At 39.2% G+C, this 18,182-nt stretch overlaps 3 protein-coding genes across 3 annotated transcripts; 2 read left to right on the forward strand and 1 right to left on the reverse strand.

The window, feature by feature from the left end:
• Positions 1–660: 660 nt before the first annotated feature.
• Positions 661–3,034, reverse strand: LOC124404281 (mannose-P-dolichol utilization defect 1 protein homolog). The gene is made up of 5 exons (XM_046878298.1): positions 2,884–3,034; positions 2,561–2,626; positions 2,048–2,180; positions 1,612–1,816; positions 661–1,458 (listed from the first exon to the last, which is right to left on the reverse strand). Exons 1-5 carry the CDS (start codon positions 2,969–2,971, stop codon positions 1,213–1,215), a joined length of 738 nt encoding a protein of 245 aa, XP_046734254.1. The 5' UTR covers positions 2,972–3,034; the 3' UTR covers positions 661–1,212.
• Positions 3,035–5,532: 2,498 nt separating this feature from the next.
• LOC124404277 (tubulin glycylase 3A-like) lies at positions 5,533–10,698 on the forward strand. The gene is made up of 13 exons (XM_046878293.1): positions 5,533–5,698; positions 5,789–5,992; positions 6,261–6,481; positions 6,753–6,880; positions 7,110–7,383; positions 7,472–7,685; positions 7,771–7,861; positions 8,521–8,691; positions 8,772–9,025; positions 9,082–9,278; positions 9,345–9,593; positions 9,672–9,878; positions 10,333–10,698. The coding sequence occupies exons 1-13, from the start codon at positions 5,533–5,535 to the stop codon at positions 10,567–10,569; spliced, it is 2,613 nt and encodes an 870-aa protein (XP_046734249.1). The 3' UTR covers positions 10,570–10,698.
• Positions 10,699–13,316: 2,618 nt separating this feature from the next.
• Positions 13,317–16,762, forward strand: LOC124404681 (tubulin glycylase 3A-like). The gene is made up of 14 exons (XM_046879014.1): positions 13,317–13,354; positions 13,655–13,715; positions 13,763–13,843; positions 13,898–14,297; positions 14,387–14,526; positions 14,588–14,680; positions 14,753–14,928; positions 15,027–15,186; positions 15,230–15,443; positions 15,500–15,590; positions 15,887–16,057; positions 16,189–16,494; positions 16,537–16,549; positions 16,592–16,762. The coding sequence occupies exons 1-14, from the start codon at positions 13,317–13,319 to the stop codon at positions 16,760–16,762; spliced, it is 2,115 nt and encodes a 704-aa protein (XP_046734970.1).
• Positions 16,763–18,182: the final 1,420 nt, after the last annotated feature.

The following is an 18,182-nucleotide window of genomic DNA, read 5'->3' on the forward strand; positions in this document are numbered from 1 at the left end:
ATATTCTTAAGGGGATGCCTTGGTCCATTTCGACGCTGACGTATATATTTTCAAATATCTAAATCCACGTATCGCAAACGTGAGAAAGGGCCTGACATTTGAGATTCTGTTAGCAATTCTGAGCAAAAACACTCCAATACATTCTCAACAAAAATCTTTCAAAATCATACAGTACGTAGCTATAGTACTCGGCCGTAACTCCCTAGCGTTTGGGAGTTTCCCCACATGGTTAACGAGAAAATTAACTTCAAACATGAATTTTTTTATGCTCGGACTTTTATGAAGGATGTGATGAGCCATTGCGCTTAAGATTGGAAAAAATTAGTTGGGAGATATAGTTGAGGAAACAACTGTTGAAACTTTGGAGAATATATTCATGAAGTTGTATAAAAAATTTGAATCGCTTCGTCTCTGTCAATTATTTTAGTAATCAACACAATCTTGAACAAATCCGCCAATTTATCTGTTTTGCAGGCCGTAGTGCGGCTGTCGGAGAAAACCGACTGAGCGCCGGAAATGGTTCTAACAACGTTAGTGAATTAACGCTTCCGGAACTTTGACCTTTTTACTGTGAAACGATTGCGATGGTTAAAATCTGAAATCTTTGTTGAAGCTTCCTATTCATACAATCAAAATGTTCGATTATATTGTTTTTCTTATTGCAGGTTTAAGCTGGCTTTGAGTGCTTGCTGTACTCGATTGCGCTGTAAACTTGGATTTCTTCATATCTCCCAACATCTGAGTTCATCGATCTCAATCGCGAAAAAAGCCAAAAAAGCCAAATTCTATATGCGGTTTTGAATAAAAAGTATGCTAAAACATTTTGGTATTACCGCAAATAAAGAAATGGCTTGAAATCTACGAAATAGCAAAAGTATGGAGATATCTAAATCTACGTCGCAATTGAATATAGAATCTTCAATACAACTGTTGTGTAACAAGAAAGCCCGCCTCGATAACGTTTACCATCTGGCTAATAAATTATAATTTTTCATGATGGATTCTAAGCTTAGTCGTAAGTCAGTCTAATTTAATCACATTAGGAAAATAATCAGTTACATCATGTTTGGTCATCTCCAGGGTTGTTGCCTTTACGTTTCACTATATACCACCATCAATTATTTGGTAATTAATTATTATAGTTAATTACACACATTTGGTTGATGTAAAAACAAAGTATCCACATACTGTGTTTTTTTGTATCTAATGTATTTATTTCGTCTTTTTACTCTTCTTGGTAGCTGGTTTGACGACAGCGTTCCAGTAATAAAGAACCTGCGACAAGATAAGCGCATTGGCAGCTGTAGAGCACACATAGGTGAGAATCAAAATTGAATCGCCGGTTTCTTGGATAGAGGTGAAAATTCTAGCGAGAGAACCGAAGAACAGCATAAATGAAGTGGCTGCTGATAACTGTCCCGTATTCCCATTACGGTAATTTGTATAGGCTTGTATCATCTGAAAATATTAAGTGATTTGTCAATGCAATACCGAATAACAAAAATTGTCATTTTGTCGAATAGTCTGCAGTCATTCAAATAGACTATAGATTTCCACAAGTAATTCTCCAAACGATTTCTCCCTAATAATTGACGACCAAATGATAATTACCTTGCTTGTAAGGAGAATTGGGACATTCACAGCTTGCATAGACCACAAAATGCTCACAGGGGTTAGCCCACTTGTCAAAGCATACACAATTGCTAGATACCCAATAACAAATGCAACCGCTGGTTGAGTTGCACCGTTATAATGCATCACTAGGGCACCAATCGCCGCTGTTTGTAGTCCCAATGATACTCCATCTCCCCAAGAACTGTGTGTGATATATAATATTGAATATAGTAAATTATTACATTACAGGTAAATGAAAGCAGTAAATAATTTATAAGAACAACAAAGGGCAAGTGCAAAAGTGATCGTGAGACCAATCTGGAAGAGGAAAGATTTTCAAATGATCTTGTGGAAGTAAAAGTCGAAGTAATTCTTAAAATCATTCTTTGTGCGATTGAATTATTGTGAAAGAGCAAGAGAAGTGAATCCGTACCTGAAAGGAAATCCATTTACAAAACTGTAGGCAACCGTTGCAGTGATGGCAAAGAGGTCTAGTAATACGCTGAAGATGTTTATACCCTGACCACTTTTATTGTTGGAGATTTTAACAATCTGTGGTAATTTAACTGTAAAATACCTTTTTGATAAGTAAAATAATATAGTTTAGGTGTTTTTCATGGGAAAAAAAAAAAAAAAAAATTGTGAATCATCAGTATGCAAATGGTACTATTTTCAAACAAGATCGAAATTAGTAACTTTATCGTAACGAAACATAAGGGGAAAAAATCAGTATTTTCTCAATTACATTGACTTTGAAGGAACTAAGATTTCGTAATATGAGTATGTTTTAGTTTATTATATTTTACCGAATTTCAGACAATTTTAAACTCCCAAACTAACGGTTTTTCCTTAGCATAAATCGTTACGATAACGTTACTCACTTCAATATGATATTTTCAAGTTATTATAACTCTATCAGTGAGAAAACGAGTGGTAAAAGTCTAACCGAGAAATGATCCTGCTATGATTCCGATGCCCAGTCCTCTGCTGAGAGTGGATTTGAAGCATTCAGCTGAAAAATAATGTACATGATTGATTATTAAGGTGCAGTTTCTATGCTTCTATACCTGCATTTTGAATATACCACGACACAAATTCGCGCACCAATTAAGGCGCAGCTTGCATCCACGTGTCGATTTTTGGACGTGTTGCAACACTGCGCGATGACAAAGCAGTCCCATTAATCTCGCGATCTGTATTGATACTACGATGTCGTTGTGAGGTAACGCGAGGTCGTAAATAAATTAGAAAACAACTATTTTAACTTACGGTCGAGAAAATTCAGATCTTCAAAGTATTCCTCGAAGCATTTCTCCGTAAAAAGAACCAGCGCGGCCGACTTGAATGCCTCAGCCATGTTTTTTCACTGCCGTAGAACCTCTTGCAACCTTGATTACCTCCAGCTGAATGATATGAGTGTAACACTTGCGTTGACTACACTCGTAACACATCTGACAGTTTTTCACTGGATGCGCCCAGCGCTGCGCACCAAATTAAAGTTCCCTAGTTTTCAACTTGAGCGTTAATATAACTGAAAATACGCCGGAAAATAAAATAGGGAGCCGATTTTCTGCTTGTGATATTCATTGAAGTAAAGGTATATCAGCGTAGCATTTCATAATTTACAAAACTTGCTTTGTAGTTATGGGCGCGCTGTTTGAAATATTGAATCATTATAGATTGTTAAATCGAAAAAGTAGCTGAAGAAACGACAAGGGGAAAATTTCAAATTAGGAACGTTAGGAGTCATTACATGCGCTCAGAAAAAATGCCAGTTTATTACCCATCAGAGTATGAATTATAACGTCCATGATACTATCCGAAGGATTCCAAAACATGGGCGCGCGTCACTTGTATTTGGCGAGTATGCGCCGCCGACGGTCAGTATCACTGTGTTACGTCATATGCGCATCACGAACGAATGAGGCGTCAAGCGCTCCGTAGCCTCAAAGGTTCAAATCGCGCTGTTGAGCGTGTCCAATGTATCTGGAAGCGCGTAATTTACACTACAGTGACAGATTTAGTGATTAGTGTAAAAGTGATTGTTGTTTGACGTAATAGGGGAATTCACTAATATCCAAGAAAGAGAAAATCTACATTTATAGGATATTCCCAGCAAATATTAAAAATATGCTTGCGAAAATTACCTCCCTGATACACGCCAATTTAATGAATTTTTATTTACTAAGCAATTATTGTTTTTATTTATTTTTTAAAAAACACTAAACTCTTACAAAATTATTCACTGAGTTTTTAATATTTTTGTTACGTTTTTGTCAAGCATTGCTCTCTGTCAAAGCGTTGTAAAAGTGAAAACAAAATTGCGTGCGATAACGCTTTCGCCACGGCTTCTCATATATTGCGATTTGACAGTGACGTGTTTATTCAGGCCATCCACTGTTTTTGGATCAGCCGATTTCTTTGTAACGTTTTTATCTTTTATTCTTGCAAATATGCTGAAAATTCAAACAAAGTATTAGACGCATGATAAACAAATTACAGGAACCCTTATTTCTAGAATTTTTACACAACGCAAAGTAGTTTTATGCAATTTTCCTCATTCTGCGTCTCTTTGTGGTTAACATCCCTGTTGAACAATATTCCATGGTAAGTTCCATTAGACCTACCCCAACTATGACTAATCAAGAATTACCTTCATGAAAATATGATTCCCTACTGTCGTTGGCAAACTTTTTAAATATGGCTTGTGTCATTTCGATTTTTTTAATTCATTCATGAAGTATAGTTTGTGAGTATAGTTATTATAGTTATACTTGTGCTTAGAAGTCACTGTACAATTTTATCTTGTCACTATGTACGAACTAAGAAATATTTGTATCATTAACAAAATCTAAAACTGGTTCGTAATTTGTGACGCATAAATTTGACACTGGTGAAAATTTTGCTGAATAAAATACTGTGACATATGCCAAAAACTACGGGTTCAAAGATTTTTTCAGAGATTTCCCAATCGAAGTAAAATTCATGTTAAGATCAAGTTCAAGAGTTTTCCAGAAAGGTAATCATTTCAAATTTTTCCCGCACGGTATTTGATGTTTTTCTGATAATCCTAAATTCTTTGAGACCATTTCAAAAAATCCCAATGCACAGAATTTTTGGGAGTCTTACGGTGAATTTCAGAGAAACCTTCATGGATTTGCATCGTGTACCAGAAATTTGCACCGAGGTGGTAATCGTTTTAGTAAATGGGTCAAAGTATAATATGATAAGGGGTATATGGAGGGTTGATTAACCTCCTTCGAATCAGCGTCTTTCCTTAGATATCTGGGCATGTATGAGAGCCGTGAGGCGCCTGGTACGTGGAAGGACGACCCTTACCCTCACCCCACAAAACACCCAACCCCGATCTTATCCGACTAACCCAACTTGTCCTCAATTTCTCGCCAAGTACGTACTTCCGCGCCTGCGGGATTCTACAGGATTCCAACGGCCCTGCAGCACATGGTCGGCGAGGCGATCAGTTCAGCCGGAAGTGCGGCTAGTGGATCATCGTTCAGGGTATGAAATCAGCCGTTATCTATGACGACCAGTTTAGAGAAACGTTTTGTCGGGAAAAACTCGAGCTTTAGAATCGAATTTTTCATTCTGGGCGCGAGGAGTTTTAATTGTACGTACACCAAGAGTAATTCGGGGTGACAGACTAGGACCTTTAACCACTTTAGGGTGACCGAAATTAGATTTCCAAACACAGGAGCTGTCCAGAATTAGAATACCATGAACCAGAAGAATTTCTGCGTGTTCCGACTCAGATTTTGATAGAAGAAAAACGTGGATTCAGAAATTATTGATAGAAAAGTTTACCCTTTGATATCCAGTGCGTTCTTCGAAAAGAATTGGAGGGCAATGACGCATATTGACTTCTGCTGATCTTAGAAAACTGAATATTATATTTGCCACATGATCGCTTACGATGTACAACTTGCCAAGGATGATCCGCATCAGATCGAATCGGCGGACAAAACTTGCGACGCCAAAATCGAGGACAAGGATGAAAATTCGAACACACAGGAGAAGAACGATGTTACAATTAGTGACCCAAATACTGGAAGCGAATCCATAAGTGGTATTGAATTTGTCATTTTCAATGCTTTTCGCCAATTTCTATTACGCAATGTTTATTAATCGGCTAATGTATTTGAAATTTTGTATACAGAAGGCGCTCCAGCATCAAGCAATATTCATTTGAGTAACAGCCTTCCCCCGACACTTCAGGAACGATTTTTACGGATTAAGAAAATTGTCAAGGATGCTATTGCGGCGCATCACACGTTTATGATTTATGGAAGGTCGCGGGTTATTCGTGAGTGCATGCTGAAGAGGGGATGGTGTGAAAAATACTATCGGAAAACTGGTAATGGTAAGACCTGCATAAAATTCTGTTTCTTAGAATTTTGTCGCGCTGTAACTTATTGTTAGCTGAAAATCATCGAAGCTACGCAATTCAAAAACGTCTGAATTCGGTATGATAATGTATGCCTCCCTGTGACTCCCCTCGCCCCGCGTTTTCAACAACACTACTAGTTGGAAGATATTCTAATGATTTTTTCAGAAAAATAGAGCCTGCGGTTGAATCACAATCACAATTTCACAATCTAAAATGATTCCGTACGAAACAAATCTTTTAGCAGATCAGCACCTGAATGTAGAATCGAACCCAGTTGCGCTTCTAGCAGGGATTGGCGACTTGAAAGATCAGCAGAGTGAAAATCTACTGATTTCGAAAATGCTGAGCAATCATGTGGTCGACTTTCTTTGGAACACTGGATCAGAATGGCCGGGATGGCCAGCTCAGGACAACAAGTCGACTATTTTCAACAGATTTTGTCGTGCCGGTTTCACGTCGAAAGTAAATTCGGTTATAAGTTTCACTGACAGAATACATAGCTTTAACACTTGTTCGAATCGACTTTCCAGAACTTTGAAGTCTTGATAAAATTTATACTGTAATGAAATTAGCGTTTTACAATTCAATCAAGCCTTCTTAAGCCGCATGCATGCGGTTTTAATCGATTCTGACGGGTTTAAAAGGGGGTTTGGGATTCGTATGCATGCTAGAGGAAATACCGCGGTTTGTAGGAACGAAATTCAAACTCAGGATTAAACGAATCACGCTTCAGGTGGGCTTGTGTTCGAACGTGAGGCAAATGCACTGGTATTACGAAGCGGGAGTGGCAAACACCCTCTTTCCACGATGCTACAACATTTGTCAGGGTGATCAAATGCATGCCTTCATCGAGGATTTTAGGTGAGGCTTTACAGCCAGGTCTTGGAAAATTTTAATATCTTATGTTTCCCTAGTCTACAACGAATGCAATATTGCAGAAGCATTGTTGCAATATTTTTTCACTTCAATTGCAACATTGCGTACGCGTTGCTGCAATGTTATGCCACCTTGCATTCCGCAGCTCTTTCGAATCTCATTGAAAATACTACAAATTCTGATAATAGTTGAATAATATCGCACTTGAGTTCAGATTCACCGCTTGTCTCGGCCTTCTGAAATGGTTGGTAGACAAAATAAATACCGAGGGAGAAAATGCAACGCGATCGCCAAACGGCACTATCCCTTTAAAGGCGTTGGACTTCGCGATCCGAAGATGCAGCGATTACATCGGTGCTCAATCACACGAGGACATTGACCAAGAGGCCGAACGCGTCTGGTCTCACCAATGGGACCAGTTCATTTGTTGGTACTACAAGATTATTTTCGGACAAGCTCTCTTTGTCCGTAACAACGTGCCGTTTCATGTGAGTTTGGAATATATACTTACCTGGAAATTTTGTCAGGCGATGTCAGTGGTTCAAAATAAAGATAAGATACTTTGTAAAACCGCAGAAATATTTTCTTGCATCGCGGCACATATTGAAACGGATTCGTAAATACTGGCCGCAATTAGACATGGATGGAATTATGAACGTTTGGATATTGAAACCGGGAAACAAAAGTCGGGGACGAGGTATCACATTGATGAACAGATTGGAAGACGTAGTGGCCAAGATCAACCCAGCCAACAAATCTGACACTCGATACGTCGTTCAAAAATACATCGGTAATGGTTTTGGGAAAAACATTTACCCTTTTGTGGATGTTTTACTATAAAATATTGACAAAACTTATCTGGCTACTTGTTACAGAACGGCCGCTTCTCATCTACAGTACGAAGTTTGACATCAGGCAATGGTTTATCGTCACATGTGCTCAACCCCTCACCCTATGGATGTACAGGTATCATTTATCTCCATACGTTATGGAACGTGTATCTTTATGCCATTCGTGCACGACACGCTCACAATACCATCCTATTGTGTACAAACACCCTGCAGATTCTCATCGATCGAAATATGTACCCTTACGTGAGACTGTCTCTCAGGTTGGGTTGCACGTGAATGATGATTTGTGTTGTAGTTCTGTATTCGTCATGTTGTTTCACAAGAGTTTCTCCAATTATACTCGAAATTTAACTCGACATAATCCATCCCTAACTAAAGATGCGTGATTATACCGTAATATAGATCGGCGATTAGTGATTTCTTGTGAAACAATGGGTAATTATAGTTCTACTCGCCCTAGTACCAGTAGGCACGCTCGTCCACTGGCACACATACGTATAAGCCTATATCAAATTCGATCCATTTGCGTTGAGAATATATATTTAGGACGGACATATATATGGAGTAGTCGGGCTTCCGGCAATCCATCAACAAATTACCCGTTTTCAGCTCAGTTGTGTATACATATATGTGTGTTTGTCGGATTGATCTTGTAACCCAGTTTGCGTCAAGCTCAAAGTTTACGTAGAATAAGCGTAGCAGCGATTATTCTGTCGTGCGAATGGATGTAATACCGTCTTTGATGACGATTTGTTAGTCGAGCTGAATTTCCAGGGAGAGCTACCTTCGGTTTTGCTCGCAAAAGTTTCGCCTTGTCGACTTCCACGAATCGATCCATCTCTGCAATCATGCGATACAGTGCAAATACAAAAACAGCACTGATCGCGATCCTGCACTGCCGGCGGACAACATGTGGGATGCAACGACATTCAAGCAGTTTTTGAAGTAAACCCGTTGTTTAATTTTTTGCCCCGATTGATGTCCTCCGTCAGTAAAATTTCAAGCTATTAACGTTAACCATACAGAGCTCAGGGCCACAACGATGCGTGGGACGAGTTGATCTATCCAGGGATGAAGCAGAGCTTGGTGGGGTCGCTTCTTGCTAGTCAAGAGGCCATGGACAGACGGAAAAACAGCTTCGAACTCTACGGTGCCGATTTTATGGTTATGGAGGACTTCTCAGTTTGGCTGATCGAGATCAATAGTCATCCGGACATGAGCTACACAACCAGCGTGACGACGCGGCTTTGTCGCCAGGTTATGGAGGACACCATAAAAGGTAACTTCCAGTGATGTTATCGATGAATAGTCGAGGCCTGACCTTTTTTTACGCAGTTGTGATAGACACTCGAGAGGACAAGAATGCGGAAACTGGAGAATTCGAACTGGTCTACCGTCAGCGAATGCCCAGTTGCCAACCGTACCTGGGAGCAGCGCTTTCCCTCCAAGGGACGCGAATCGTCTCGACGGAGAAAAAGTCCAACACGTCTGGTCACGACTCGAAGTTGAGCCTCGTCAGCAAGTCGCCAGCTGTAAGTCGATCGATTCATTTTTTGAATTTCGAAATCCCGGCTGATGATAAACTTCATATTTTGCAGGCATGTATCACCCATTCGAAGTCAGCCGTTCATAGCTACATCGGTCCAGTCATCGTCGACCTCATTGAGGAACTTGAGATTCAGCTAGATCAGGAATTCTACGCCTATTACAAACTTGAATCCCCTAAAATGCGACAGGCCATAACTGCGTCGGAAACCTCAATCGTTGCGCAGAAGATTCCTGAAACGCGGCCGAAGACTTCCACCCGGACATCACCGTCAGCCACTAAGACCAAAAGTCCGCCTCAGGTCGTTGCATTTTTCTTTCGCGAAAAATGTTAAACTGCATACGATGACTAGCTGTGATATTCTTCATTCCAAATTCAGGATAACACCTCGAAGATGGAATCAGCGACGAAAAACACACCGACAACTCAATCTGGAAGGCAAAGGCCCAGTCAACATACTGCCAAAGCGGTTGCAAATGGGCAGCAAACACTCATCTCGACGATAATGGAACTCAGGCAACCCCAGAACACAGCCGCGAGTGCCGCAAGGGTGGAGAAACAAACGCAACAACATCACGAAGAAAAGGTTGGTCTTCTTGTCGGCCCTTCTTGATTTACTGACAAACTCGGACCATCGTATCTTACATATTTTTCCTTTCCCTAGAAATAAAACCTCCTCAAGCTTTGGAAAATGATAGGGTTGATGATCACGCTTGTGTGATTGCTTAGAAAATTTCAGGAATTTCATGACAGGACGTATAAAGTATGTAATTCAGTCAAAGAGTAGCGTCACATTACCTCAAAGCGAGTGAGAATCAGCTGCGATTATATTTACAGCGTTTTCATCAAATTTCCGAACTTTTTCCAATCATTACACAATGGTGATCGTAAATTCTATCATTTCACGAAGTTTGATGAAACTTATTTCTTCACTCATCACTCAGAGGAAGAAGAAAGTGTGAAATACGACTTGTTGAAGTTGTTAGTGAAACGGGAAGGTTCGACATCATTTTAACGAGTTTTACTTACAACCTCCTCAGATTATCAGCGCAGCTATGCAAAGTGCGATAAATAAGTACAAGAGGGTCAATGCACAAACACCGGAACCACCACTTTCTACTCTATTAGCGCCGAACCACCCCCTCAAAATAGGACGAGCACCATCTGGAAGAAACCATAATAGAAGTAGCCAACGTAAACAGAGTCATTCAAAAAAGACGAAAGTGTTGTCCAACATCACTGATATGTACGCGGTGGGCCTCGGTCTGACAAAATAGACAAAACATTCACCTTCTTTGTTCTACTTTTCAGCAATACTGTGCATTCCAATTATATTCCCTTTGATCAATTTCAGAGTTTATCTAATTCAATTTTACTAATGTACCCTGGTCAATAAAAAATATTATGTCTCATACATTTCACACGAATTCCGTAGTTGATTCTATTTTTTTATTTTCATTTTATAAATTTCGAATCAGGGGAAAATGGGATCATGACCAAAATAAAGAGAGATTAGATAAGTAAAAATTGTTTACATCTGCTTTATTTCAAATTACAGAACTATCCTTTTTTTGTTCATTTACATGACGGGCACGACGGAAAGTAATTATGAATAGGTTGCCATGAATTTTGCGGTAATGAAAAATCCTGTCGTGGCTTTGGCTTTTTGGCAGGTGGTGACTCGTAAGTCGTTGTTGACATGTTTTTGCGCGATTTTTCTTTAACATAGCTTTCCCACGTATTTCGAGAACATTTGTATCTATCTAACGCAACATCCATTGCCATGTCCAAACATTTCTCGACAACGGGATTTTTGAATATTGGCTTCCTTTTTTCGATCGTTTTGTTCTCGATTGATGACATCGATTTTTTGCCATCTTTTTTCCATTCATCGCTAATTCCTCGTAAATTCAACGCATCTAGAGGTGCTAATTTAATATTTTGCTCTTCGGTTCTAATATTGTTCACGATTTCCCTGACCGTCTGCAAGATCCGGTTATTTCTTGCAAGTTTGAGCATTTTCGCTTGTTTCCAAGCTTCAGAAGATGTTCGGAATGCCACTTCGTCTTGAAATCTCACGACTCGTGAATTTTTCGGAGATCTCACAGAATTCCTAACATTTCCTACCTGCGCCATGTTTTCAAATAGTCGGTGGTTTTTCTGTACTGCCTCTCGAGTTTTTGGCAATGATTTCTGTCGACGGTCTACACCGCAGGAATTTTTTAGTCCACGTAAAATTCTTTTCCCTCGCTTTTGATTTCGATTCCGCCGTGTAGTCCTTGCTTGTTTCGGCCTTGACCATTGAGCGCAGCCAATATCCGTTTCGGATTCCTTTGAACATGGCGTTTTAAATGTTACGCATGGTGTAGTTTTAAACTTTAATCCCACTCGGAACAGACTGTTGCTACTGGGAAGTTTTTCCGAGTCTTTAACATCATCAGACGGCCATCCGATTTCTGATTTCCTAACTATCTTACATAACATTGACTTGTTCGCCCCGTGAACAATTTCCAGTCTCACCTTATCATGGTCTTCTTCTTCAAAAGACAATTTGCTCCACAGCCCCGGTTTAAGCTCATCGTTACCTTGAATCTCGCTAGCAAGTAAGTGTGCACTAACATTTTCATCCCCTTTCCCTTTTGCGGCTGAGTGTCTCTTCTCCTCAGTCTCCACTTCAGTGTTCGTCGGCACTTTTCGACGCAGCCGCAAACTCTTACCGATCTTATTGCCAGGTGCTCGTTGAACTAGCCAATCTGTCATCGCTGGGCTTTCGTCGAGGTTGATAAATGAATGCTTTTCAAGGATACCTCCTGTTTTTTGAAGTTTCGAATTTTCAGCTGTTGACCTAAGGCTTATTCGAGAATTGTCAGTAATGCTTGGAAAAGTCTCCGAATCATCTTCCCGGTCTTTCGTACTGTTTTCATCGATTTCATCAGCATTTTCCAGAGCCCTTGATCTGTCCAGAGCTACACAATTTGATGCACTAGATTCTGCAAAGCCATTCGTGGGCAAACTCTCCAACCATCTTTCCACGTTTGAAGTGTTGTCTGGTTCGCTGTCCGAGTCTGTATATTCTTCCGATAGTTCGTACATTTTGCGGATAGCTACGGGATGGAGCCCACCAGATTTTGGTGCCTGTTTAAGATTTAAGAACAGCCTTGAGATTCTTTTAAATGATTCCGAGGGTAGGACCAAACCAAATACCCCAGAAATAATGGCCGGATCAAAAATGACCCGAACAAAAATAACTCTGCATTAAACAATGGTTAGTAAAACATCATGAACATTAAATTTAATATTTTGTCAATTTCTTGTCAATTTTTTGTCATTGATTATTTTTGTTGTGGGTTATTTTTACTATAAGTTATGATTGTCATGGGATATTTTTTGGGGTTATTTTTGTTCGGGTTATTATGTTTAGGGTATTTTTGTGTGGGTAATTTTTACACGGGGCATGAAAGTCGGCCACCATCTTCGAGTTTCCTTCGAGCATAATACTTACGGCAGTATGAATTCGGTTCGATCTCTGCCGGAAATAAGTGCATTCGAAGTCATGTTCAGGACTACGATTCAGAACTTGAGTGCTGGATTTGGTCTCTCCAACGGGAAATCCTTCGCCCGCAGCTCCTTGTCTTCCAGTATTCTCGTACGGCCAGTGAAACTCCATTCCAAGAGATTAATAACGCCAAAATGAATGTGTACGTTTCAATTTTCTTCCATAATAACATCTAAATTGACCTAAAGGTTCTCCTCAAACGTTCCGTGATGGTGCGTGTTTTGCTGAGAAGACTAAAAATTTCAGTAATTTTCAAGTAACTAATCGAAAATGATGTTTGAAATGGGTGTCGCGTTTAGTACTGGTAACGGATGCCGATTACTGCTGAGCATTACTTTATTTTCTTCTTTCTTTTGTTTCACGGTTGACATTTTTTTGTTTCAATGCCACCTTCGTATTCATTTGACGTTACCGAAGTTGGGGTTGAACAAACGTGAATGCAGCTGTACTTGTAAGTAAATTATCATTATGCTGGATCACTTCCGCTACGATATTTCCGGCTTAGCGTAAGTTTGTGACGTAAGAAAGTGGTTAAGAAAAAAAAAAATGTAATTGAATTAACTTTATAAAACTCGTGTCAATGCGAAGATAAAATTGTTACCACGTTGTCGATGCTACTTTACACTTTCTCCAAGTTAATTGAAAATGATAAACACCGACTGCAACGATCCTGAGAAATTACAGTTATCCAAAAAAAATTTCGGCCATGAATTGTTTATGAATATATCTCCCTCGTCAACATCACGGCGTGGATATATAATCGATCCTGGTGTAACTAATCCGGTATCGGAATTGACGAATTGTAGATGGCAAGTGATAATAACTTCAGACAACTGCGCTCTCAAACAGCATTCTCGAGGTTGGCAGGTATGCTCAATAACAAAACGCAAATTACTACAAAAAAAACTTCGTAGATTTTCGGTAGTTCTGAACTAGAACCTTGCTTTACTGACCATGAGCGCTGGGTTTTACCGATGAGTGGCAAAGTAGACAACGTGATGTAGACCTCACTTACTCGACTGACTGATTGAAAATGACGCTCATTTTAGGTATGTCCCAAAACTGAAATCGAACGCTGCAACGCCGACGAAGATGAATTCTGTAATGTAAAAAATAAAAAACTCTCTGGCAAAAGTGTAATGACGTCAGTTACCACGGCACATACAACAACCAGCTGCCATAGTTCGGATTTTCAAGAATGCTGCGAAGAAGACAGTGAGAAGTCAGAAAACGGAAGTATTTTATTCAAAGAGTACTTGAAGTTGTTGGTCAATGGTGATGCAAGATTGAATTTCATTACAAGGCTCTTATCCCAGGCCATCCAAGACCGTAAGACGTTTGTTATTTGCGGACATTTTCCATTGCTGAGGAAGCCATTGATGGGGAGGGGATGGTTGGAGAAAAGAACTGTACGAAAGATGATGTCCTTGGCCCCTCAATCCAACGTTGGTAAGGCGTGTAACAAAGTGTTCGTGTCTATTTTATTAGCGTTTAAATGTATTTCACTTAAAATCTGATGGATTTGCACTATTTTCAAGGTGGCTTGGAACAAGTTGAAAAATTACTGAGGAATAGCGTTACTAATTTGATTTGGTATACCAGTAAACACTCGCCTACTTTCAGAGTAGACGAGAGAACAATGGTCAATAAATTTTCCGGATGTTACTTTACGTCGAAGGTAGGCTTTCTGTGCATGCAATGTCTTTTGATTGTTATTCTCCAATCAATGCGCGCCACAGGTTGACATGTGCAACAACTTGGAAAACGTCTACTGGTTCTACGAGTCGGGCGTCTCAAATATACAGTTCCCACGATGCTACAACATTTACCGCGTAATAAAAAAATTTTTACTTTTCGTTCATTAGTACGAAAATAAAAATAATCAATACTCACAATTCCAACAGGCTTCTCAGATGAAAGACTTTAAAGCTGATTATCGGATTACTGCATGTTTGGGAATTCTCAAGTGGTTTTTATTCATTGCCAAAATTACTGGGCCTCAGAGTGTTTGGAAAGAAAATGGTAAAGTTCCCGTCTCGGCTGTTCTCTTTGCCCTGGAAAGATGTACCGAATTCATCAGGTGCTCAAAACTCTTCCAAAACAAGTGCATATTTTCCATTATCCAATAACTTAGTTGCTTGATCCTCATAGTGTTCATACACATGAAGATATTGACAGGCGAGATTACCGAGAAGTGCCAGTGGAAACTTGGGATCAGTTTTTAGATTCGTATTACAAGATAATACACGGATACGATATGCTGAAGAAGAATTTAAAAATTGATATAGATGTGAGCATTAATGAATGCGTGAATTCAACTCCTCATAATCCGTCAATGGTTTGATACTCCAATAGCTGATGATAATAAAATTACTTCGCAGGAACTGTTAGCGTTTGCCGACAACATTTTGATCGCAGTGTCAAAATTTCGGCTTCAAGAAAAGCTTGACGGAATGCGAGATATTTGGATACTAAAACCAAGTGATAAGAGTTTAGGAAAAGGAATTGTTCTGATAGATCGTTTATCAGATATTCTGAACAAACTAAACTTGACAGCCAGAGAAGGCATGCAGTATGTCGTGCAAAAGTATATAGGTAAGTAAATCAAGGTGGTATTATGAATCCAAACCATTAAAATCACTTATTTTCAGAAAGACCATTGTTAGTTTATAACAAAAAAATTGACGTTAGACAATGGTTCTTGATCACAAGTACACATCCACTGGTCGTTTGGATGTATAGGTAAGAGTTTTTAACACGTACCATATATTCTTGATCAAGATCATTTTTAATACTGAAAGCTGATAAGATACGCGACATCTTTTGATACATCATCTACTTTACCGACCGAGATAGCTCTATGGCGACGAGTGAATCGACTCTGCTTTACAGATTGAGTCAAATCTGTTATACCGATTGAACGTCAACGTCATTCGAGCCTCCGCGAACAAAACAGAGCTGGCTTAGCCAGTGATGTAGATGATCATGCTGCAGAACACTCATATCTTATCTACTATCAAATTATATATATTTTGTAGAGATATTCTCATTCGGTTTGCATCACGGGACTTTACCCTCGATGACTTTCATGAATCCATTCACTTGTGCAATACAATGGTGCAAATCAAGTATCGAACTTGTCAGCATCAAGAATCGAGAGTCCCAAAAGAGTTGCACTGGAATTTAGAAGACTTCAAAAACTACCTCAAGTATAGTCTATCTATACAACTTTGTTCTGGCACAGTTTTTTGTCATCGTGAATTTACCATTACACCTAAGCGTTTGGCGTGGAATGACTTACTTTCACAGCTGCAACTACATCGACAAATTTTGTGCATAGGGGTATGAATCAAGAATTCGCTTGGGACAAGATCATTTTACCAGGAATCAAGCAAAATTTAATTGGAGCATTACTTGCGTCGCAAGAGAATATGGCGAATCAAAAAAATAGTTTCCAACTCTACGGTGCTGACTTCGTAATCATGGACGATTTTTCGGTTTGGTTGATCGAAATTAACACTAACCCGCGTCTTTATCCGCCAAGTAGTGCAGTTACAAGCAAATTATACCCCGAAATTGTGGAGGATATTGTTAAGGGTGAGTTTATTAATATAGGAGGGTTTTCTTCACAAGCGTCTGCCACAAGGTGAGAACAACAACGACGTCAGGTCTCCTTTCACTTATAAAGAGTTGTTTACTGCGTATTTCATGTTTTTGAACTTTGTTTCTTTGTTTATATACAGTTGTCGTCGATAGACGTAAAAATAAACGTGCACCACATGGCAAGTTCACTTGTATATACAAGCAGAGGAATCCACTACGCGGAACCAACGTTCTTGGTCAAGGGACATGTCTCGGAATTCGAGGACACTCTGTGTTCCAGTCAAACAAAACCATTGGAAACTCACGCATAAATACGACTAGTTGCATGACATAAAAAACTATTTACTTCGCATACAAATAATCATTTAAACATGTACAAAACAGTTTTTGTTCAATTTTTGGGGGGGGGGGGGGGGGGGGGGGCTGCTTTTTTCTCATAAATATATCATTTATGCGACATAAAACCAATTGACAGACCATTATTTACTAGTCATTGATGTCAAGAGAGGCTGGATTTTACAGGCGTCAAATTGACGCGACGGCAACTTGACGCGGCAGCGTCACTACGTCGACGGAAAAAGTCGCTCATTGCAATGGTAATCGACGCAATGGCAAAATGCTCAGGTGGTTAAGTTAATGGATCTCGATTACAATTTTATTCGGTGAATTTGAAAATCTAGAATTGTTAATTGGTAGTGTGAAAAGATGGAGAAAATGAAGAAGCGAAATGAAGAAGTTCATGGCGTATTCGGATTGCGCGCAATCGATTCCTCTTACAAAATTACGTGGATCTAGTGGATGAAAGAATTGATTTAAGTATTCTAACGATTTTGGTGCAACCATTTTTTTTTGTCAAGTGATTATTAAATTATTTTACTATAATTTAAAGACAACACCTGTGACTAATTGTGTCGATTATTTGTTAAATATATGCTATACTGTTTGACAGCTTAGACACATGTACACATATATTGAGATTAGTGGCACCTCCCACAGGGTTCAATAGATGATAATTCCTTGAATTATAATTGAGATTTATATTGGACTCTTGTCATATCGACGATAATGATTCAGTACAATTAATTGTTAAGGTATTACATGAGGAATTTGAAGTACGACTCTACCAGGAACATCTATTATTATTACGACTGATCGTGTAAGCACTTTCTCACAGAGTGTTTAGTCAAAGTCAATTACTTCTCCCACCTGGCTTATCTACCTTGAGGCCTCAATCCAACATCTAATTTGACGCGGTAATATTTGAATCTCACAGTATTTTTTAAATTCGGCCTGATTGCAACTGCGAATATTCAAAGGCCTTTTATTTGTTGCTTTTCTGCGATTCCCAGAGCTCGGAAACCTTTCGTCTCAGAATCGTTTTGCAGGACTCTTTTTCCATTAATTGGACTCTCTTGATTACGAAAAAGAGATCAAAAAGAGTGTAGGACTGATAGCAGAGGAATGGCAAAGAATCTTTAATCGCTTGGCTGTAACTCTTGATACATTACTTCAAGGATTCCAAACAGGAATTACCATCGGCATGGGACTAACAGCTGACGAAATGCGGAAAAATATGGCACATTTAATAAACGGCTGAAATTCGGTAGCTATAAATTTGTGATTTTTCTTCTGCACCTTCTCAAAAACTCTGTGCCAATTTCATGTATTTTGGCTTTGAATCTTGATCAATTATTGAAGGGAGTTAGCCTTACTTCTTTTTGCGATTTAACC

Source organism: Diprion similis, chromosome 3, assembly GCF_021155765.1.
Source record: "Diprion similis isolate iyDipSimi1 chromosome 3, iyDipSimi1.1, whole genome shotgun sequence".
Lineage (NCBI taxonomy): Eukaryota > Metazoa > Arthropoda > Insecta > Hymenoptera > Diprionidae > Diprion > Diprion similis.